The sequence below is a fragment of the Pagrus pagrus genome (genome assembly GCF_965226575.1).
Source record: "Pagrus pagrus genome assembly, chromosome: 14".
NCBI lineage: Eukaryota > Metazoa > Chordata > Actinopteri > Spariformes > Sparidae > Pagrus > Pagrus pagrus.
In genome coordinates, this window is record NC_140198.1 from 13,638,374 (window position 1) to 13,660,068 (window position 21,695).

The following is a 21,695-nucleotide window of genomic DNA, read 5'->3' on the forward strand; positions in this document are numbered from 1 at the left end:
GGGACCCACAAGGCTGAGAGGCAGACGCTCAGTGAACTCCATGGAGAGATACTACGGCAGGCTAGACAAACCATGCTCAAGAGATACCTCTCCTTCACCCATTCAGACCATCATTCAGCTTCTCTCTTCCTAACAGTCACTCCTGAAGTCCCTAGTGAGCAACTAAAACATCAGTGCAAGCTTCCTACCTCCTCATCCCTGTTTACAACCCTTCACTGCCCACACAAACCATCGATTTGATACTCGTACAGCTGCTGCATTGTAGCTCTCGCATGAAGCACTGTTTCCCCCTGACCATGAAGCCGCTGCCCTTGAAAGTATGAAAACAGACATCCCCTGAAATCAATACAGCGCAATAAAAGATATGTTTGTTGTATTTTCTAGAGGGCTAGTCACTATCACAAGTTCAGGCTTTTCCAGTAACCCCAGCTCTCCAAAGCTAAAACAACTATGACACCTGGCATTGTAATGGAAATCCAGCCGGCACTCAGAATGACTAAGAGCAGCAATGATAGCCTGTAGCGCAGTCGATAACTGCTTGGCAGCACAGGCTGGGAGACTTGACTCAATTTGTAAAAGCAAGCCACTCTCGGGCTGCATGGGCGCTGAGGACAGCGTCTGAGAAAGCTGATCGCAGCAGAAGAGCAAGGGAGGGGGGCTTTTTTTTAATGACGCCCAGGAGTTTTAAAATGAGCAATGCAAATGGGTTTAAGGAGCCAGGGATCATTTTTGCAGTACAAGGTTTTGTCAGTTACACATAAACAGAGCTTTTGTTGCTCTATACATTAAAAGCTCTGTTCTGCCACCGTTTGGCTGATAAAACGATCAAGGTCATGATTTATTTTTATATATATAACACAAAGCAACACATCATGAGTCTTGGTGCAAATGGAGATACTTCAGCACTGATGAAGTATTTAATTTACTCACTTAACTCTCAGACTGTTCTCTGCCAGACCTCTACTGCCCCCATGTGGCCTTCAGTTGCCACACCAGTACAGCATATAGATCCAGCCCTTAGGATGTTGAAGAGTGTACTTTACTCTAAATAATACAGTAAGATTTTATCCATGTAGAATAAACAACATCTTGTTAATCTTGTGCGTAATCTTTCCTCCAACAACAAAAACAACACCAACAGTGTGATATCATGTCATGCATGAATGGGCTGTTCGCTGTCTAACCACCTCTGTCCTCTCTTCTCTGCAGTGTTCATCATGGCTGCTGGACTGCTGGTCTACCCCTTCGGCCTCAACTCTTCACTGGTCAGGTCCTTCTGCGGGGACTCTGACATCTACTACGCTGGCGAGTGCCAGATCGGCTGGGGCTACATGCTCGCTATCGTTGGAGTCATGCTCACTGTCTTCTTGCCCTTTTTTGCCAAATATGCACCAAAGGAGCAGCTGTCCCCCACCCCTTTACCCACGCTGTTATAGTGTTGTGAAAGGTTTTTTTTCCCCTCCTGACCACTCTCTCTAACCTGGGCTCGACGTCATGGAGAGACACCTGCATCCCGTTTTCAAAGGCGATGCTGTTTGGGAAGCCCCACTCAGTGACAACTGAAGCTGACACTCAACAACAAACACTGTCTTCCTGCATCTGTTATGTAATTAATTCAAAGTTCAGTTAATTTAAATGGAATGTTTTATGTTTTAAATATTACTCTGTGGTTATAATTTTACCCTCAAATCTAACAGTTTTCTGCAGTTCGACTTAAATGTTTTCGTCTTGTTAGCTGGAGATGATGCAGTCAGAAAATGCATTAAAAATGATTAAAGAAAATTAAAACAAACGTAACAAGTACTTGCTAAAACTTTAAGTGTTTTTTTCCTTCTGTTCCTTTGTGGGTAACAAGTCAACATGTATTACATTCCAAAACAGACTGGTAATTGGCTGCATAAAGAGAGTGGAAGCATGAGGTCATGTGGCAGTATGACTCGTCCAATCAAGAGGTTTTGAAGAACATTCAGCTCAACGAAAGAGCTGCTGAAAACAGTCGAGGATATCGATGGATCTAGACCCGTGCGTCTCAACTCAGAAGGAGTTGTATCTCGTGACAATGTTTTGTGCTGAAGCGTTTGGACTGTACATATGGTCTGGACTCACCCGGAGCTGATGTTTGAGGTTTCAAAATAAAAACAACGAAAAGAGAACTCTGACACTTTTTGCTCTTCAGACTTTTTCTGCCCGACCAGCCAGTGAATCAATGGGAGACGAGCAGACGTTTTAGCTTTCAATGACAGTGCATTTAGTAACTGTCACAAAGAAAAGAACAGTAGACACAGCATCAGACCTGCCGAGAGGACAAATGAAAATCTCTTCTCATAACAAGGAAGTGAATCTTAATGATAAGTAGTGGTTGTCGAAGATTTTATGTTGGGATACAGCATCCTTTTGTTAACCTTTTCCCCAGAATTGTTTGTGTAATGTAACTCGCTTGTTAAACATAAGCAGTTGTTTTCTGTCTACAACACACAATACTAAACACTCTAATTCAGGAAAAAAAAATAATTGCAAAAGGCAGGGAGACGTAGGAATTTTGTCAAAAATGCATGAAAAGATGGGCTTTGTTAATGGTAGAACAATTGATCTAGATTTTAAATGTGATCTGACCAACTTGTGCCTTTTAACATAACCAAGACAAGTGTTTAATACAATTATCAGGTTATCATCTTTTTCTGCTGAAAAACTGTGGATCCTGTTGTGTGACGTGTTTTTCCTTCTCTTATATTTTTTTCCTCTCAGAGGTAAAGAGTCTCTCCTGTACTCGATGCAGTATGATCTCATTAACTTGAGAAAATGTTCTGGAGGATAAGAAAGACGTCGTCTTCTAATCCGTGGTGGTAATGGCAGAGAGAGGGAAAAAGAGAAAAAGCAGTGTACTTGTGTTCAATTACGCCCTGAGACATTTTTGCCAATTATCTAGAAGAGGTAGCTTGAATTGCGACATTAAAAGGTTGTGACATGCAGCTAACAGATTAATTCCTGGCATCCTTGTCTTATGTGATTTAGAAATTGAGTGGCAGAGGAGGGAGCTGTACAAATTGAACTTTGCCTTTGGTTATCTGTGCTGAGCTGACACATTATTCACATTATGTGTAAGACGTGGCTTAAAATAATTAGCTCCTCCAATAAGCTAATGTGTTGCTGTGTTTTCCGTCAACCCACTTCTCCTTTTAAACGCTGGCACCATTCCTGTCATGTTCCAAGGACAAAATGTCTTCTTCTCCACTTAACTGTCCCTGTACACTGCCAATTTCATCAAGCTAGACTCCCTTTTCTAGTGGGTGTTTATGTGCGTATAAGTGTTAAATAATGAGTTTGCTAATGGGTTAATCTTTAAATATTCCCCAAATTTGGGTTCCCAAATGACATGTCCTGACATTAAGAAAATTACTGTGATTATGTTGCCATATTTGAAAGAAAGTCAGGAGAGAAATGTTGGTATTGTATTGGACCTCATACTGTGCTTGACTGTGGGAATGACTAGCGTGACTGCACTGGACTTATTCCCCAATTTGTTGAACCATTGTGTGTAAAGTCTCAGCACTGGTGAAACTGTTTTTGGTAGAGTAGAATTATTGTTTTTTTCCATTGTGATGTTCGACTGTAAATAAACTAACTGTACTTGATATCACGTTATTCTTAACTGCCCCGTTTTTCAAAGATATATTTTGAGATATTACCTCATCGTGTTTGCTTTACCTGAATTAACCTCTAAACAATGTTTGCTGTTCTGTGAATTTTCTTTGTAATAAAAAATATTTCAGAACTTACGAAAAGAGAGGCCTCACTTTCCGTTAAATGAAACTGCTTTTTATAGATTTCTTTCACAGATTAACACAAGAACATCTATGCCAGAACATGGAAGTGAATTCAGCTGTTAAAGTTCAATCTTGTGCATTTTGTTTCAATACAAAAAACTAATGGCAACAGTGCCTGTTAAGTCAAAAACTTTAACAATGTCTTAAATATGCTAAAACTACAGAGGCTTTAAGCCATAACACAAATCATCTATTACTATACAGCACTAAGCTTGGCTCTCATATACCCTCATCAAACGCTGGTATACCGTCTTGGCATTAGTCTTGTGCTGCTGAAGATACCTGCTCACACTCAGACTTCACTCAGTGATTTGACCAGCACCCTCATCTCTGCATCGCAGGCTTTCACAGCCTCCTGAGCGTTCCTCAGCTCTGAGGGGAGGCCAGGTCTGACGGACACACACACCAGGACGTCTGTACTGCGGTCATAGTTCCCAACACATCGATGAACTTGACCACGGATGAGTCGGGGCAGTTGCTGCTCCTGTTGGACAAGAGGCAAAAGTCAAATCAAGTCAGATGTCAGTTTTTATGTTTTGACAATACTTTAATATATTGCCAAATTTTGTCAGTTTGTCAGTCTTCATTTATGGCTAAAAACGTGTTTTGTGTTGGGTCATAGTGACCTTGGCCTCTTACCAACCAGATCTAACCAGTTTATCATTGAGTCCAAATGGATGTTTTTGCCAGATGTAATGATATTTTTTCTCAGGAGATACTGTGTTCAAGAAAATGGGATTGGCAGATGGACAACCCAAAAACATTACAGCCATGTTGCCAAAAGTATTCAGTAATTCCTCCAGATTTTCGTAGTTTGATTAGATGTGAAAGCCTCTAAATTCTAACTAGTGATACTGAAGATATTAATGTACATTCATACACACTTACAGGTTTACTAGTACAGCAAATACACAGTATAACCATGTGCATCATACTCATCATTCTTGGATAACACCAACACATTGAAGCTGAGGAGCGTCAAGGTAAGTTAATGTGAGAAATGTGTCACTGTTCTTTGATAAAACTAAGTCACATTCATTCAGTTTACTTCTAAAAAAAGAAGCTTTTTCCCAAACTCACATTTTCATAGAAGACACACTGCACAACCTCCTTCCCATCTCTCATGAGGAAGTTCTTGGCTCCGTGGCGACCCACTGTCACTGCAGAGTCCAGAGTAGCTGAAGGAAGAGCACAGCCTGTCAGTTTAATGGTGTTTAAAACACTAAACAGTACACATCACATCAGAGACAACAGCAGCTCCTAATAAACTGACCAAATATCTCAAATAAGTACGGGACTTTGTCTTTAAACTGGCTCCAGTGTCTCATGCCATTAATAACTGCGGTCAGGATCCTCAGTGAGTTCTCAATGGCTGGCTTCTTTGTAAATGTTTCCTGCTGAGTACAAATACAAAGGCTGCGCTTATCACAAACAATATCATATCAATATCAATTTCTTTATATATCATTACATATTTTATACATGTTTCTCTACCTGAGTTTGTCGCACAGTCTGAGGTTGATTTCTGCTCCTGTTTCCCTCAAATGGGGGTTTCTGTGGCCCAAAGCTGTTAGTAAACTTCCATGAGTTGTTTTGTGGCTGCACTGCACGAACAGAGGGCCTGCTGGGTGGAGGGACAGGAGCAGGCAGAGGTCTGGACCGCTGGGAATACTGATGTGTGGGATTGGGTGGTTTGTAAATTGACTGCTGACCCATCTGAGAGAGCGCAGTATGGGGTGTCGGCTTGCTTCGTGCACTCTCACTGATGTGGCTGGCCTGATATCCACTCTGTCTGGAGTTAACACTTGGGCTGGACACCTGTTGTCTCACTGGGTTGCTGTACTGTCTATAATTAATCCCCGCACACAACTTTTATTGTCATAATAATTGAATTTCATTGGTCTATGTTTTTTTAAACATTATCTGTGCAAGGCTTTTAAAAATGGTTCACAGCGCTGATTATCATACTAATGGTCAGAAATATACATACCTTGTGCCTCCATCTTTGTATGGATGTGGTACAGGTGCATAGTTTCTCATTGCAGGGGCAGGTCCAGGAGCAGGTCTGTTGCTGCCATACTGCTGGGGCGGAGTAGGTGGTGGGATGCACTGTCTGTTCCACAGGTGACTTTGTGGAGCACCAGAGGAGGGACTGGAGGCCTGGTAACATCCAAAGGCACCTGAGGAAAGATACATTCTCTGAGGATAATCTATCAGGAGCCTTCGGCGAATGGTTTTACAATATTGTCCTTTGCAAAAATGTCAATGACACTGTTAATAGACAAACTTTATCATGGAAAAATGAAACATTTTCTGTATGGGTGTGCTGCCACCTAGTGACTGAAATAAAACACAAGCTTAAAGAGCCTAACTGCATGCTTCACCTGCTGAGCTGTGAGATGTAGCTGAGCTGGTGCTCGCCATGTATTCACTGTGGGAGAAGAATTCATTGTCACTGGGAGCAGATGTCAGAGGAACTCTGTTTCTTTTCTTCTGGTTGAAGAGCAGCACAGGCAGACAGCCTGGTGGAGACAGAAGAGGATCATTATCAGACCGCTGAGAACAAAAAATACAACCTTCATGATTCGATTTATTCACCAATATTATACCAGAGATGTGAACTTGTGTCAAAGAGCTCAGACTTGACCGAAACTTGGAAGGTAAAGACTTGTGATTTGACTTGACCTGAGACATGATGACTCAAATGACCCGTCTGTGTTCATCTTTTTGTTTTCAGTTTAAATATCAAATACAGTTATGCATAGTAAAAATGTTCAACATTGTCAATGTTGACTTTTCAAGTAAATAAATAAGCTGTTATAAAATTATTTGTTGTGGTTTGACTACATTTATTTCATGGAATATCAATAATTATAATCTAAACTGAATGAACATATTTTTGTACAGTAGATACAAGATAGATAAATTGCCCAATAATATTATTATTAAAGAGTTACTAATATCTACTCTTTTCTCTTTATAAAGACCGGATATTGTAGGGTGGTAACATTAAGTAACTGGAGACTCGATTTGACATTTATGTCATTTGAAATCAAATTTTACAGTCTTTAAACTACACATTAAAATACACTGTAGGACAGGCACAGCCCCATTGTAATTAATATAATCACTGAACCTGGCAGAAATCAAAGCAACATGAGATAATTTAAATAGTATTGTGCAGCTTGTGAAATGAATCTTTTGCACGAACCTGCTGTTGGTCTGGGTGGCTGGTTTTCCTGTCTCCTCATTGTGGTTGTTTAGTAAAAGCAGCTCATCCAACTAGTAAGTCCTATTAGCCACACGAACAAATGCACTGAATAAAACAAGACCACATAACTTATGTTCAGCTTTGTGTTGGTCACCCCCTTGTTTCCAAAAAGAAGCGAATAGAAGTAAGTTAACTCAGCTGTAAAGTCTTGACAAGTTAAACCAGTTATTACTGACTTTGTTAGTTTAGCAACAAGTCAACCGTGAATTAGCTCGATAAGTTAGCTTAAAAACTAGCATTAAATATTCAGACATCTCATCGAGCTTGGTAGCTGTGAAATATAGTTACCACTTGTAACTGTTTTTTCTTTAACTAGCCCGTATAGTTTTCGATGAACACTGTACATTAACTCATCACAAACTCACTTTTTGTGAGTGAAAATGAACAACAGTTACAACCTGACGACGAAACGTCCTCTCCTGTTCAGCACCTCGGAAAGCGGCGCGCGCAAAATCTCAGTGGTGACGGACGTTGCCTTCAGGGACCCCCTGGCAAGCTCGGAGGTCCAACTTTCAAATCAGAGTAGCAAGGCTAATATGATCATTATGGATAAACACATCCCTTACATAGAACAAGGATATTTTATCTGACATGACTATAGGGCCTGAATCCTGTTTCTCAATTCAGGGCCCTCTTAGACTTTGACCGATCGGTTAACCACCCAGGTCTTGGATCAAAATGATTTGACTTTATTGGTCACTCTTTAGATTGCACCACCTAAGACTGCAAAAACAAGAGCAGGCTTTTAAAAGTCGTAATTGCCATCTCAATGCAATGGATGAGGTTATAAAGGAGCGTTTATAGAGTAGTTGAACTCAGGCACAGACAAAAAGACAGAATGGGAAGTGAAAGACTTTGAGTGTGTTTGTGTATATTAGTGTGACAACATTGTGCTAACCTCTGTGCTCTTAAAATGGAGAAGGAAGAACGGGATAAAGATAAACAACAGGCCAACACCCAAAAGGACTTTTAGACTTTTTGATTTCAGTTCTGGATACGCATGTCAGTCCTCTCAGAATCAGAATCAGAATCAGAAAGGACTTTATTGCCAGGTACGATTTCACACATACGAGGAATTTGTTGTGGTGATGCTGGTGCATGCAGTCAAATGACTGTTAAACATTAAAATATGACAATATAAACTATTAAAAAGTAGAAAATATAACAATATAAATTATTACGAAGTAGAAAATATAACAATATAGTATATACACAGACGGGTGACAAGAGCAGTCCAGCTGACAGTTAGCGATTGCTAAAAACAATGTGCAATGGAATGTGCAGAATAAGAAGAAGTCCAGACTGAGCGTTAATGTGACGCATAGAGTTATGGTACTGTCAGTGTGACAGTAGAGTCAGAGGCGGAGGTGGAGTGTGAAGAGTGTCAGGGGGGGTTCCGAGCCTTGTTGATAAGACTGACAGCAGACGGGAAAAAACTGTTTTTATGGCGTGAGGTTTTGGTCCTGATGGACCGCAGCCTCCTGCCAGAGGGGAGTGTCTCAAAGAGTTTGTGACCGGGGTGGGAGGGATCAGCAACAATCTTCCCTGCACGCCTCAGGGTCCTGGAGATGTACAGGTCCTGGAGAGACGGGAGGTTGCAGCCAATCACCTTCTCTGCAGACCGAATGACACGCTGCAGCCTGCCCTTGTCCTTGGCGGTGGCAGCAGCGTACCAGATGGTGATGGAGGAGGTGAGGATGGACTCAATGATGGCTGTGTAGAAGTGCACCATCATTGTCTTTGGCAGGCTGAATTTCTGCAGCTGCCGCAGGAAGTACATCCTCTGCTGTGCTTTCTTGATGAGGGAGCTGATGTTCGGCTCCCACTTGAGGTCCTGGGAGATGATAGTTCCCAGGAAGCGGAAAGACTCCACGGTGTCCACAGTGGAGCCACAGAGGGTGATGGGGGCAGGTGAGGCTGGGTTCTTCCTGTAGTCCACAACCATCTCCACTGTCTTTAGAGCATTGAGCTCTAGGCTGTTCTGTTTGCACCAGGTCACCAGGTGGTCAACCTCCCACCTGTAGGCGGACTCGTCACCATCAGAGATGAGTCCGATGAGGGTGGTGTCGTCCGCAAACTTCAGGAGCTTGACGGACTGGTGACTGGAGGTGCAGCAGTTAGTGTACAGGGAGAAGAGCAGAGGAGAGAGAACACAGCCCTGGGGGGATCCGGTACTGATGGTCTGTGGGTCGGAGATGTGTTTACCCAGCTTCACGCACTGTTTCCTGTCAGACAGGAAGTCTGTAATCCACCTGCAGGTGGAGTCAGGCACGCTCAGCTGGGAGAGCTTCTTCTGTAGCAGAGTTGGGATGATGGTGTTGAAAGCAGAGCTGAAATCCACAAACAGGATCCTGGCGTAGGTTCCTGTGGAGTCCAGGTGCTGGAGGATGAAGTGGAGGGCCAGGTTGACAGCATCGTCTACAGACCTGTTGGCTCTGTAGGCAAACTGCAGGGGGTCCAGGAGAGGATCGGTGATGTCCTTGAGGTGTGAGAGCACAAGGCGCTCGAAGGACTTCATGACTACAGAGGTCAGGGCGACGGGTCTGAAATCATTTAGTCCTGTGGACCTTGGCTTCTTAGGAACAGGGATGATGGTTGAGGTCTTGAAGCAGGCTGGCACGTGACAGGTCTCCAGTGAGGTGTTAAAAATGTCTGTGAACACTGGAGACAGCTGATCAGCACAGTGCTTCAAGGAGGATGGGGAGACAGAATCTGGTCCAGCAGCTTTCCTGGGGTTCTGTCTCCTGAAGAGTCTGTTGACGTCCCTCTCATGGATGGAAAGAGTCGTCACTGGGGAGGGGGGGGGCATTAGGGTGGGCATTGGTGGAGGTGACTGGAGTAGGAGCTGTTGGGAGGTGTCGTGGGGGATGGTTTCAGGACTGTCCCTTTGTCTTTCAAAGCGGCAGTAGAACTCGTTCAGGTCGTTGGCTAGGCGTCGGTCGTTGAAGGAGTGGGGGGCTTTAGGCTTGTAGTTGGTGATCTGCCTGAGCCCTTTCCAGACAGACGCAGAGTCGTTAGCTGAGAACTGGTGTTGGAGCTTCTCAGAGTATAGTCGTTTAGCCTCTTTCACCGCCTTGCTAAACTTATACTTCGCCTCTTTAAATCTGTCTTTGTCCCCACTCCTGAAAGCCTCTTCCTTTGCCAACCTTAGCTGTCTGAGTTTGGCTGTGAACCAGGGTTTGTCATTGTTGTAACTCACCCTGGTGCGTGATGGAACACAGCAGTCTTCACAGAAGCTGATGTATGACGTCACAGCCTCTGTGTACTCATCCAGACTGTTGGTAGCAGTCCTGAACACATCCCAGTCAGTAGAGTCCAAACACGTCTGGAGATCCTCCACAGCTTCACTGGTCCACTTCTTTGAAGTCCTCACTACAGGTTTGCAGAGCTTTAGTTTCTGCCTGTAGGCAGGAATCAGGTGGAGCATGACATGGTCGGAGTGACCCAGTGCAGCACGGGGAACGGCGTGATAAGCATCCCTGACTGTGGTGTAACAGTGATCCAGAATATTCTCCTCTCTGGTCGGGCATTTAACATGCTGTCTATATTTAGGGAGTTCCTGAGTGAGTTTACCTTTGTTAAAGTCTCCAAGAACAATAACTAAAGAGTCCGGGTTGGTCCGCTCCACACACAGTATCTGGTCGGCGAGCATGCGCTGTGCGTCCTGCACGTTGGGCTGCGGCGGGATGTAAACACCGACCAGAATGAATGAAGCAAACTCACGGGGTGAATAAAACGGTTTACAGTTAATGATAAGAGATTCCAGGTCAGGAGAACAGTGCTGCTGGATCACTGTTACGTCGTTGCACCAACCACTGTTGATGTAAAAACAGATTCCTCCACCTTTAGTTTTGCCGGAAAGTTCCGTGTCTCTGTCCGCGCGGTACAGTTGGAAGCCTGCCAGCTGTAGCGCAGAGTCCGGTATTAGTCCACACAGCCACGTCTCCGTGAAGCACAAAACCGCAGATGAAGAAAAGTCCCTGTTTTTGCCCAACAGCAGTTGCAATTCTTCCACTTTGTTGGGCAGTGAGCGCACGTTAGAGAGAAATATTCCCGGTAACGCTGTGCGTAATCCGCGCTGGCGAAGACGTACGAGCGCACCGGCCCGCTTTCCTCTCCACCGGCGTTTCGCTGCGTGAGCAAAGGTGAGCGCACCTTTGACCAAAATGTCCAAAATTTCCACGGTTGGGAGGAGAAATTTGGGGAAAAAATCCACTGGAGTTGTTGCCCTGATGTTCATGAGCTCTTCTCTGGTGAAAGAGCTCCGGGTACCGTCACAAAAAATAAAGTTAAAGCACAAAACAAAACAAAACAACGCGCACCAGCACACCGAGGCAGCCGTTCGCGGCGCCATCCAGATGGGATCTGATGGGATCCTCCAAGCCACAGTAACTCCCTTCTGCAACTAAATCCTGATCAAAGAACTTGAGTGTACTAAAAATCTGTAGAGGAGACAGGAAGATGCTGTAAGCTTCATCTCATCTGATACAGCCCTGGTTTGGCTGCAATGCTCCGCTCGCATGTGGAGCCCACTTGACTCCTCGTGGGATGGGACGAAATAAAAGGAAGAGAGATAGAGACATCTTGTTGGAGAGTCTATAAAGAAAGACGAGGGCAGAGGCTACACACCTAGCAGCTCTGCCCTTCGTTTGGCACACAGCCTGGGGCTACGCTCAGCCTCAGCGAGTCTGTGTCACATCCTCGCTCAGTCTCTTTGATCTTGACACACACATGGCTTCTCTGTCTTGTGCTTCCTCAGGCTTTGCATCCATGGCAACAGCAGCATGAATGGTCTATTCAGGATGTCTTCCGCTACAGCTCAGCCTCTGAGAAACAACTGTATAGATCAGCAAACAATTTGTGTTGTTGACTTTATTCAAGGTGAGAAACATAACTCACTGTTCCAACTTACCCTTGGTGACCTCTGAACTTCCATCTTCTCGGCTCTGGAGTCCAAAACCAAGTATTCAGTTATTGAGTCACAACCAATTTTACACACTGAAGTGTGTTTACAGGTCTTGGGGAGTACTACTGCATATGTGAAAGAAGAAGTATAAAGCCTTTTGTGGGTCCAGAGGAAGCTACATGCAATCTTAAAGATTTCCTCCAGTGATGTAACTCAGTGGCTCAGTTGCATTTTGGGTAATGTAGGCCCTGGGTTATGAAAAGCAATCCACTGGTCTGCTTTGCAACCCTATAACACTGTAGGACTCATTATGGGCCGTTTAAAAACAAATGATCAAAGTCGATACAGCAGAATCAGATATGGCCTCGTTTATAACATCTGTTCTTACTTTTCAAAACCTGGCTCCTACATAACCCACAATACTTTCTCAGATTACATGCAGCTTCCCCTGGAGACAGAAAAGGCTTCATACTACTTTTTTCACATATGCAGTGGTACTCACCAAGACCTTTAAACACACTTATATGTGTAAAATTGATGGAGTTACTCTTTAAATACTTTAAATACAAATATGATCATAGTATGGGGTTTGTTTATACAATGTTTGCCAAAAGGAGATACTACTTAAAAAAACATTGTTCTGATGTGCAGCATCTTGCAGTTATAATGACTTAATGTAAGATAGGGATGGTACAGGCCCCGCAAAATCTATGGAGGACTGAAACTGTCAAAATCAATATATTATGCTATTTATCCAAATAAGACAATAAATGTAGACATTATTTTATAAAATGTGACATAAATTGATTATTCTGCTTTAATTTGTGTCTTTACTTAATCAACTTTGTATTAATTCAACTATTTATTTACTTTCCCATTTAATTTCCATGTATTTATTAATTTATACACTTTTGCACATATTTATTTACCTATTAGTTTCTGTATTTATTTATTCATTTACTTTTGATTTTGGCAGTTTCAGTCCTCCATAAAAACTGCTGGTTGGGGCGAAATCAAGGTGACAGAAGAGTACATGTGGTTACCACTTCTGTAAATGCTGGATCATTAGTAAATTAAACACAATTATTAACGTCCCAGATGTACTGTGTATGATCACACATGTGACTTTGATTGAGACATTTTAATGAGAAGTGAAACATTTTCATGACTGAATAAACAAACTGACCTTAAAGGACAACACAATTTCATACTACTTTGTTTATATTTGGCGGACCCTGTCACCTTTCCAACTTCAAACACTCTTCTGGGGCCCTTATTTTCCTTTAAGAGATTATTCATGGTTGTGTTTTAATAAGTAATAATAATTGGCTCCGTACAGCTTGGGGAGCGTGACTCATCTTGTAACACTTCCTGGGTTTGTCTGTCGTCTTCTGGAAGTTTCAGTTAGTTGGGCTATAAATTGCACCCCAGAAAACCCTCACCGGCAGCACGCAAATCTGTACGCTGATTACGGGATTTCTACATCACAAACTGGCAACCTGCATGTTGTTCAGTGGGAGGCGCTAGTCCGCAGTAGTTTCTGGAAGGAACCTCATGCTTGCACCATGGAGAAAGTGAGTATCCTGCAACTATCTTCATACAAATTATTCTGACGCCTGCGTCTTTTAGGAATACTGCTGTACGTCTCTGAGGAACTTTAATTTGGAGTCTCTTTATGATAATAATTTCGAGGTTAGTGTAGTTAAGCTAGTCTTTACCCAGGGACTTCACTGTTTGCTAAAAGCTAACGTTAGCTAGCTTGTCAGTTTAGCCTCATTCCGGTAGTAATGTGTTGTAGCTGTTCGGCTGTTGTTATCAGACTGGGCTTGATGTTGTGACCCAACACAAGATATTCTCGACAAAGCGAGTGTGAAGTTTAGCTAAATGATATTCAGAAAAGTGCAAACTTAGCTAGGTTAACTGGTTGTTCATTTGTGCAGGGTTGGGGCTGATGGCTCGCCACAAGGTTAGCTAACCTAACTGTTAAGCTAACGTAACATTTCATGACTTGGCGTTAATTATGCCACAGTTGCTTTGTCATTGAAAATATCACAGTAAGGTTTGCCATCACTGCAGCTCTTGTTAGTGGATCAAAGTATCCGAGCAGTTCGTAAACCCTTAGCAAATTACCGGTAAGATACCCTTAAGTAACTCCTAAATTAGCATATCGCCGTTCAACAGCTAAGTTACCATTAGCTCACAATGTGAACGCCATCATTTACAGGGTGACGGACAAAAAAAAAGCTGTAGTAAAGCCGCAAATCGATTCGTATATACTATAATATTGTGTCAGAAGATCGGCAAGCTGCAACTGCGACAGTCGGCGTGTAGCACATGCTGCAGGAGTATTTTAGGATCGGCCTCAGCACCGCACTCACACCGGAGGATCATTCTAGATGCACACGGTGCCGCTGTCATGGCTACAGCCGCAGTTTGTCGTCAACTGCCGCGTCCTCTGCAACGAGCTGCAGTTTACCATTTCAGATATTTCACATGATTTGTTAGTTTTGATCAAATACCCCCCCCCCCCCCCCCCCCCCCCTTATTTTTTAAACAAAATATAATTTTCATGCCTACTCCGACCCCTCAACCTAACTCACCCAGGTGCCACTAAACCTACCAAGCTAAAGTTGGTGTGCACCTTCACGGGTCAGAGAGGTGCTGATGCTGTGATGAACTCCACACTTCAATGTCAAGACAGGCTCCATTTTATTTTTTTAAAAGTGTGTCTTTTATAATGTATTTTTATTCTTTATGGCTGAAAGAGTGCTTGGATTTCATGATGCAAAAGACCATGTCATCATCATCATCATCAACCACAACCAGGCCCCACTAAGATTAATACTTGTCAATCTTGTTGTTTTTAGAGCTATTGCATATTTATTTGTGTGTTTTCCATAATGTTATTGAGTACAGCCCTGGTTTTCTAAGTAGGAAGCTGCTCCCAAGGCTTTGGATCATATTGTTTGACTAATGTCACTGATTTAGTTTCAGCTGATCTAATGAATAAGTAAACAATTATAAAATATACAAGACTCGGACGAGAATCATTAACAACTTTTTTTAATACTTATTTTTACTTGTACTAGTCAAAAACATCCCACTCTACAGTGTTGCAGGGAATAGCTCTTTTCTGCCTTTTTAGATGTTTGAAGGACTGTGGAGTGAAAGCCACGGCAGTCAACAGACCTTGTTCTTAGCCCAGGATGACTGTTAATGCACGTTTAGTGTCATCACATAAGGCCAGAAGGGATAGAGAGCCTCCTTTTTAAAACAGAGTGTAACTTCTCTCTGCTCAGTGTTAACTTGATTCTGGCTCATAGTGTAAATATGCAGCCTGATAACTTGTCAAACCACATCAGTCAACCAACAAGGGACAAGTGGTGTTTGAAAACAATCTGTGCACACTTAATTTTCATTCTCTACAGCCCTGGTGGCATCGTCATTATGCTTTCCCTCTGCAAGCCTGAACTGGGCTTCAGCTTAATGGTCCTGTTAACCATGCTTACGTCTTCATGCAGTTGTTGTTCAAACTGCCTCTCAGTCTAGGCCAAGCTACCAACACCAGAACTGATATTTTAGAAAATGGGGTCATCTTTGGCAGATTTGATTCATCTTCCTGTGAGGTTATAAGCTAACCACCAGGCTTATAGAATAGATTGCCCCTGGAAGACTGTGAATGTGCCTTGACAAAATAAACACATCTCTGTGTCTGCACCACTGCTGCACCTGTCTGACATGAACAGCTGAGTGGTTGAGCTAAGTAGTTCTGTCAGGGGCAGCTGTGTAAGATGTCTTTTCAGTAGTCTGATCTATATTGGGGATTGTGTTATAGAAGTTAGAGCAGGAGAGCTGCAGTATTGGGAATGTTTCTCTTAATGCTTAGTTTGATTGTATCTTCCTGCCTCACAGGTTTCAGCATTGAAAGACCAGGGAAACAAGGCGCTGAGTGCGGGGAACATCGATGAGGCTGTTCGCTGCTACACCGAAGCTTTGGCCCTTGACCCTTCAAACCATGTCCTGTTCAGCAACCGCTCTGCTGCCTACGCCAAGAAAGGCAACTATGAGAATGCCCTCCAGGATGCATGTCAGACCATCAAGATCAAGCCTGACTGGGGCAAGGTGAGATATCATTTGTTCTGCTGTTATTCAGTTGACCAGATAAATAGTGATTAAAATTGAGAGGGTCATTTACACTCTTTCAATTTTGATTAATCAGGGTTACTCCCGCAAAGCTACGGCTTTGGAGTTTCTTGGCCGATTGGAGGACGCTAAAACAACTTACCACGAGGGACTCCGGCAAGAGCCGAGTAATCAGCAGCTAAAGGAGGGCTTACAGAACATTGAGGCCCGACTTGCAGGTATGTACTGTGGACATTGTGGTGTCTTTTATTCTACAGAAAATGTTGAATTTCAATGTGAATATAGGATGAGTCACTTTTCCCTCCTACACGAGTAGAGAGGATTTAGAGATGGATGCTGACAGGATCAGTAAAGTAAACTCACATTGTGAGTGCTCAAGTTTTCAAAAGGAGAGTAGGCAGCCCACTTGGGGTTTGAGTGTTGTGATTCATCTTGACAATGCGCAAGTAGTTCAGGTTAGAGAATAGAAGAAGCGCTGGTGAATTTAATCCTAGTACAGTGCATGATGGGTGGGCCTCCTGAAAGTTTGTTTGTGACCACAGAAATTACGCTAACAAAAATGATTTTTTTGCTTCACCAGAGAAATCAATGATGAACCCCTTCGCCATGCCCAACTTGTATCAGAAGCTGGAGAGTGACTCTCGGACCCGTGAGCTGTTGTCAGAGCCCGGCTACAGAGAACTGCTGGAGCAGCTCAGGAACAAACCCTCAGAGCTGGGCACGTATGTATATTTTCAAAAGTGTTAACAACATGCCCTGATTTAAGACAAAGAAATGATGTCTTTTAGCAGGATAGATAAAGTAGAAGATGGTTACTTTGCATGCATAATGGTGAAAAAGGGCCAAAACCAAAACATTTGAATAAATCAGACTAAAAAATGTTAAGTTAATTTGGAAAGCGTGCTGTAGCCCTGAGTACTGTAGCATTAGAAATGCATTTGTTTATCCGACTGTTTTCACAGGAAGCTGCAGGATCCCAGAGTGATGACCACACTGTCTGTGCTGCTGGGACTGAACCTCTCCGAGGTGGAAGAAGAAGAGGAGCCCACTCCCCCTCCTCCCCCCAAACCCAAAGAGACTCAGCCCCCTCCTCCCAAAGAGGAAGACCTTCCAGAAAACAAGAGAAAGGTATGTCAGTTCATCCTGCTTTCCACTCTCAATGAGTCCTCAGCCATTTTGTCAGATTAAGTTTTTTAATCCTCTTATTTCCCTTTTTTTTAACAGGCCTTGAAGGAAAAAGAAATGGGGAACTCTGCGTATAAGAACAAGGACTTTGAAGCAGCACTGAAACATTATGAAGAGGCAGTCAAACATGATCCCACCAACATGACGTATATATCTAATCAAGCAGGTATGCATTGTCACATGTTGGAAAACAAATGCCAGACTTAAACATTTCATCTGATTTACCCATAAAGTGATTAAACAAACAGATAAGATCCCAAACTTCTCAAATATAGAATCAATCAGGGTTGAGATTGGTTAGAGCTCCGGCTACTGGATCGACCACCACAACTTAAACCTCCTTGGAATAATATGTGATTACCAACAACACATCATAATGTTGTTAATCAATGAGGCCGTCTACACCAAGTTTGAGAGCAGGGTGTAAGTGATGCGTGTGCCACAGGGATTCACTGTACAAACGCAAAAATAGACCAGCCGTCTATTTATATTTTCTATGCGAGGTGTGCACATCCCTTTTGCACAGATATTGATCATAAAGTGTCTATATTTTGTGAAATCAAACTTCTGTATACAGTAATGACAGTTGGTTTGGTTTTGAGGTTCCGCTAGGCTATTTTTTATTGTTTCCTTTCACCTGCGCCATTTGAAAATAGCTGACAATGACTAAAATAGCAGACTGATGACAGGGAAATGATTAGGAGTAAATGGAGGGGAAAAAAAGAATGTGATCAGAGGGATCATTGCTAAGAAACTTCAACACAGTCCCAAAAAACAGATCTCTTGTTTTGACCTTTGACTTACACAGCCCTTTACTATACATGCACTGCAGGTGTAGCCACTTAGAAGACACACCTCACTGCACATTCACTCTACATCTAGCCAAAGTTTTTTTTTTTTTGTTTCAGTTCGACTCAGTTCATTTAGAGATGAAAACTGACATGATTATGACTTTTAATCTATGCTTGAGAATGTGAACGTGTACTGCTTTGTGTTATCCCCTCAGCTGTGTACTTCGAGAAGGGAGACTTTGAGAAATGCCGAGAGCTGTGTGAGAAGGCCATTGATGTTGGCAGAGAAAACCGGGAAGACTACAGACAAATAGCAAAGTGAGTTTGATAAGAAGTATTTGCATTCATTCATTCATTCATTCATTCATTAATGTCTTTACTTGAGTGAATCTACTCACAATCTAGAGGACAGAACTGGTATTTTATCCATTTTAAGGCCACAGAATATTTATAAAAAAAAATTCTGGATGGAAAAACCACATTGACAAGAGAAATTGTGTTATATAAGAACCACCTGGTGGCAGAGTTGAGCTATGACTTCCCAAAGATGACAGTGATGTTGAATTACAACCCAAATTCCCTCTCTGTTCAATTTAAGACTTTTGTTTGAGAGCAGATGTCGGATCATTTCATTGTGTTGTAATGACATGTTTGTCTTCGTCCTTCTCTTTTCATAGGGCCTTGGCAAGGATTGGCAACTCATACTTCAAGCAGGAGAAATACAAAGAAGCGACTCAGTACTTCAACAAGAGTTTGACAGAGCATCGTACTCCTGACGTTCTGAAAAAGTGTCAACAGGTAGAGTACAAGCAGATCTTTTTCTTAATGATTTTAACTTTTTAAGCTAGTTAAAGTTTAGTCAGTCCTGCATGTGTACAGGGAACAAAAACATAAGTGGCCCCATCACTTATAGCTTGATGCTGTAATTGATTCCACAGGCAGAGAAGATATTGAAGGAGCAGGAGAAAATAGCCTACATCAACCCTGAATTAGCCTTGGAAGAGAAAAGCAAGGGCAACGACGCCTTCCAGAAAGGTACGCACAAAATTTGTAATGCTTGTTAGCTGATGATTGTCCTTGGAGTCATCTTTTATGAACTTGTATGAAGATGATCTCGTCTTTTCCTTCCCACAGGAGACTACCCCTTAGCCATGAAACATTACAGCGAGGCTATCAAGAGAAACCCCGAAGATGCTAAACTCTTCAGTAACAGAGCTGCCTGCTACACAAAGCTGTTGGAGTTTCCACTTGCTCTGAAGGTACAGTACATCCTTACTAAGCATTTCTGTGAGTCAGTTTACTGAACTAAAAAAGTGACTTTTAAAAATGACCTAATTATAATCTTTTCTATGTTTTTTCCTTCGCAGGATTGTGAAGAGTGCATCACACTTGAGCCCTCCTTCAGTGAGTTGGAAACTTTGTGTTTATTATTGTTTAATTGAAATGTATTAATTATTACCGAACTTTAATAGTGGTGTTGATTTTACATCTAATTTAAATAAATCTGTCCACAGTTAAAGGCTACACGCGCAAAGGAGCTGCCTTGGAGGCCATGAAAGATTTTTCAAAAGCTATGGATGCGTACCAGAAGGCGCTGGAGCTTGACTCTTCTTCAAAGGTATTTTACAGGTTACTGCACGCTTCAGAAATATCATGAAATTTCAAGGCCTTGAACACTTTTTATACATAAAAGATTTTAGGAAGGTGTGGAAGAATGCTAGTGTTTACATGATATTACAAATTCCAGTAAGAATCAACTGTTCCAGGCTGTACAAGGCTTAACAGTCACACAATTAGCTACAACAGACACAAGCCACATTAGCCATCGGATGTGCTAATGTTAAATTCAACAGATCAACCTGCAGAGTAAACTAACTTCCAGCATCGGCAAAACGTATAGCTTTGAAGATTGAACTCCACGCTAAGCTTGAGTTTTAAAGTACATCCTGCTTTTTACGTTGCCGGCCGTCATTGAGAAAGCAGTCTGAAGTAAAATGGTCAGCACGCACAGTCTTAAAGGTTTCCAGTTGTTGTTTTCATACAGTTAATCCAGTGGGTCTTCACTTCCTCGGACACTGGGAGTAGAAGAGGACGTTTGTGTTGGTTCTTGCAAAAAACAGTGTCTTTACCTTCTACATGTTTGTGTTACCAAGGTCTGCATAAGCGAGAGACGATGATATGAATGCAAACAAATGGCCTGTTCATTGCAGTGGTTCTTTAAGGTAGCGCGGTCACGTGCATCATAGAGGTGACACTTTGCTGAGGCTCCATGTAAACAGATTTTTATTAATAAAGTAGATCAACTTTATTAACTACAGTTCCTTGTGGCTATCTACATGCATATACGACCATATTCGTGCTACAACAGTTGTAAAACCAAGCAAGGTAATTTTACATAGACATACAATTATAAGTCTAAAAAAATATTTGTTTGATAAAGGTATGAAATTTTGAAATAGTCTCTGTTGTTGGTGTTTTTAGGACTTAATTTTCTGTTTCATTATTTGTCTTCTCCATCTGTAGGAAGCCACAGAAGGCATGCAGCGCTGTATGGTCAGCCAGGCCACGAGGAATGACAGTCCTGAGGAAGTGAAGAAAAGAGCCATGTCTGATCCCGAGGTGCAGCAGATTATGAGTGACCCAGCCATGCGCATGATCCTTGAGCAAATGCAGAAGGACCCTCAGGCGCTTAGCGAGTAAGTTGGCCCACTTTAGTGTCACTCTCTCTCTGCGAGAAGAATTTAATGATTGATAACGATAATTAATGGTTATTTTTCTGTTTGATCCTCAGCCACTTAAAGAATCCAGTTATTGCTCAGAAGATTCAGAAACTCATTGATGTCGGACTGATAGCCATTCGTTGACAACAACCAAGATCCAGATGTGTGAGGAAACTCCAAGACAACCGTGGAACAATGTGCAAATTCCCTCCAAAATATTACACTCTCTTTTCTTGCCTTCAAATTCAAAATTATATTGTCCTTAGTCTCACTGAGACTTTGTGTGTATGTTCTGTTTTTTTAAAAATCAGTTTCACAACTTTTACATTGTATTTAACAAAGCATCTTGTGTGTCATCACAACGTCAGGACTCCAGAAAACGTCATCTGAAAAACTGGATTCATGTGTACAGATGCTGAAATACATCTTGAAATAAACAGCACAGTTCAGTGCACCAGCACGCTCAGTGTTTTAAAGGGGAAATCCAACCGAAAGCAATTCACATATACCTATGTCTCCTATAAAAAATAAGAATTTCTCCACTCAAAATCAAGATTGTAATGTACTGTAGATCAGAAATTGAAATTGTCAGCCTTGTTCAACATGTTGTCCTCTTTAAGGCTTGACTAAACATGGTGCTTTAAAGTTGAGCTGTCTAGTTTGTTTTCCTCAGTGCTTCCTCTCTTTTGGTCATCTCCCTCACCTCAGGTGGAAAGCTGAATCTGTCCTAACTACTAGCCATCCAGGTGCAGATTGTAAATGTTGGGTATTATTTTTGTACTCATCCAAAAGCATTTGTTTGAGAAACAGTTTATAGAGGTTTAAGAAGCTGATACAAAAGCTGTCAAACCTGTG

At 42.3% G+C, this 21,695-nt stretch overlaps 3 protein-coding genes and 1 long non-coding RNA gene across 10 annotated transcripts in view; 2 read left to right on the forward strand and 2 right to left on the reverse strand.

Moving 5' to 3' along the window:
• lhfpl7 (LHFPL tetraspan subfamily member 7) overlaps window positions 1-3,632 on the forward strand; it is a 101,135-nt gene extending 97,503 nt beyond the window's left edge. The window contains exon 3 of the mRNA XM_084373155.1: window positions 1,210-3,632. Coding sequence (XP_084229281.1) covers window positions 1,210-1,436 — 227 coding nt within the window. The 3' untranslated portion in view covers window positions 1,437-3,632. The remainder of the gene's footprint in view (window positions 1-1,209) is intronic.
• A 168-nt stretch (window positions 3,633-3,800) lies between these two features.
• spata22 (spermatogenesis associated 22) lies at window positions 3,801-7,600 on the reverse strand. 6 transcript variants are annotated; one of them, XM_084373153.1, is made up of 8 exons: window positions 7,494-7,600; window positions 7,036-7,140; window positions 6,209-6,346; window positions 5,815-6,004; window positions 5,319-5,670; window positions 5,098-5,218; window positions 4,905-5,002; window positions 3,801-4,308 (listed from the first exon to the last, which is right to left on the reverse strand). In XM_084373153.1, the coding sequence occupies exons 2-8, from the start codon at window positions 7,073-7,075 to the stop codon at window positions 4,117-4,119; spliced, it is 1,131 nt and encodes a 376-aa protein (XP_084229279.1). In that variant the 5' UTR covers window positions 7,076-7,140; window positions 7,494-7,600; the 3' UTR covers window positions 3,801-4,116. The 6 variants fall into 6 exon arrangements, with proteins under 6 accessions (XP_084229279.1, XP_084229274.1, XP_084229277.1 ...); XM_084373148.1 differs by having other exon boundaries at window positions 5,098-5,221; XM_084373151.1 differs by having other exon boundaries at window positions 5,098-5,221; window positions 7,036-7,116; window positions 7,494-7,576.
• Window positions 7,601-11,465: 3,865 nt separating this feature from the next.
• LOC311269715 lies at window positions 11,466-14,697 on the reverse strand. The gene is made up of 3 exons (XR_014624134.1): window positions 14,622-14,697; window positions 12,008-12,041; window positions 11,466-11,921 (listed from the first exon to the last, which is right to left on the reverse strand). It is a non-coding gene; the product is annotated as an uncharacterized lncRNA (long non-coding RNA).
• stip1 (stress-induced phosphoprotein 1) lies at window positions 13,450-21,490 on the forward strand. 2 transcript variants are annotated; one of them, XM_084374060.1, is made up of 14 exons: window positions 13,450-13,575; window positions 15,914-16,123; window positions 16,221-16,362; window positions 16,725-16,866; window positions 17,107-17,272; window positions 17,369-17,495; window positions 18,336-18,438; window positions 18,798-18,918; window positions 19,059-19,155; window positions 19,255-19,379; window positions 19,488-19,524; window positions 19,635-19,738; window positions 20,644-20,816; window positions 20,912-21,490. In XM_084374060.1, exons 1-14 carry the CDS (start codon window positions 13,567-13,569, stop codon window positions 20,982-20,984), a joined length of 1,629 nt encoding a protein of 542 aa, XP_084230186.1. In that variant the 5' UTR covers window positions 13,450-13,566; the 3' UTR covers window positions 20,985-21,490. The 2 variants fall into 2 exon arrangements, with proteins under 2 accessions (XP_084230186.1, XP_084230187.1); XM_084374061.1 differs by lacking the exon at window positions 13,450-13,575 and adding an exon at window positions 14,573-14,724.
• Window positions 21,491-21,695: the final 205 nt, after the last annotated feature.

Bases quoted from the DNA above. Each gene is read 5' to 3' on its own strand.
- stip1 (XM_084374061.1), top strand. From the start codon at position 14,674: ATGAACTCCACACTTCAATGTCAAGACAGGCTCCATTTTATTTTTTTA. The intron at 16,124-16,220 runs GTGAGATATCAT...TTGATTAATCAG, and splicing joins TCAAGCCTGACTGGGGCAAG to GGTTACTCCCGCAAAGCTAC. The intron at 17,273-17,368 runs GTATGTCAGTTC...TTTTTTTAACAG, and splicing joins TTCCAGAAAACAAGAGAAAG to GCCTTGAAGGAAAAAGAAAT.
- spata22 (XM_084373148.1), bottom strand. From the start codon at position 7,075: ATGAGGAGACAGGAAAACCAGCCACCCAGACCAACAGCAG. The intron at 6,347-7,035 runs GTTCGTGCAAAA...TGTCTCCACCAG, and splicing joins GCCACCCAGACCAACAGCAG to GCTGTCTGCCTGTGCTGCTC. The intron at 5,222-5,318 runs GTAGAGAAACAT...ATTTGTACTCAG, and splicing joins AGACTGTGCGACAAACTCAG to CAGGAAACATTTACAAAGAA.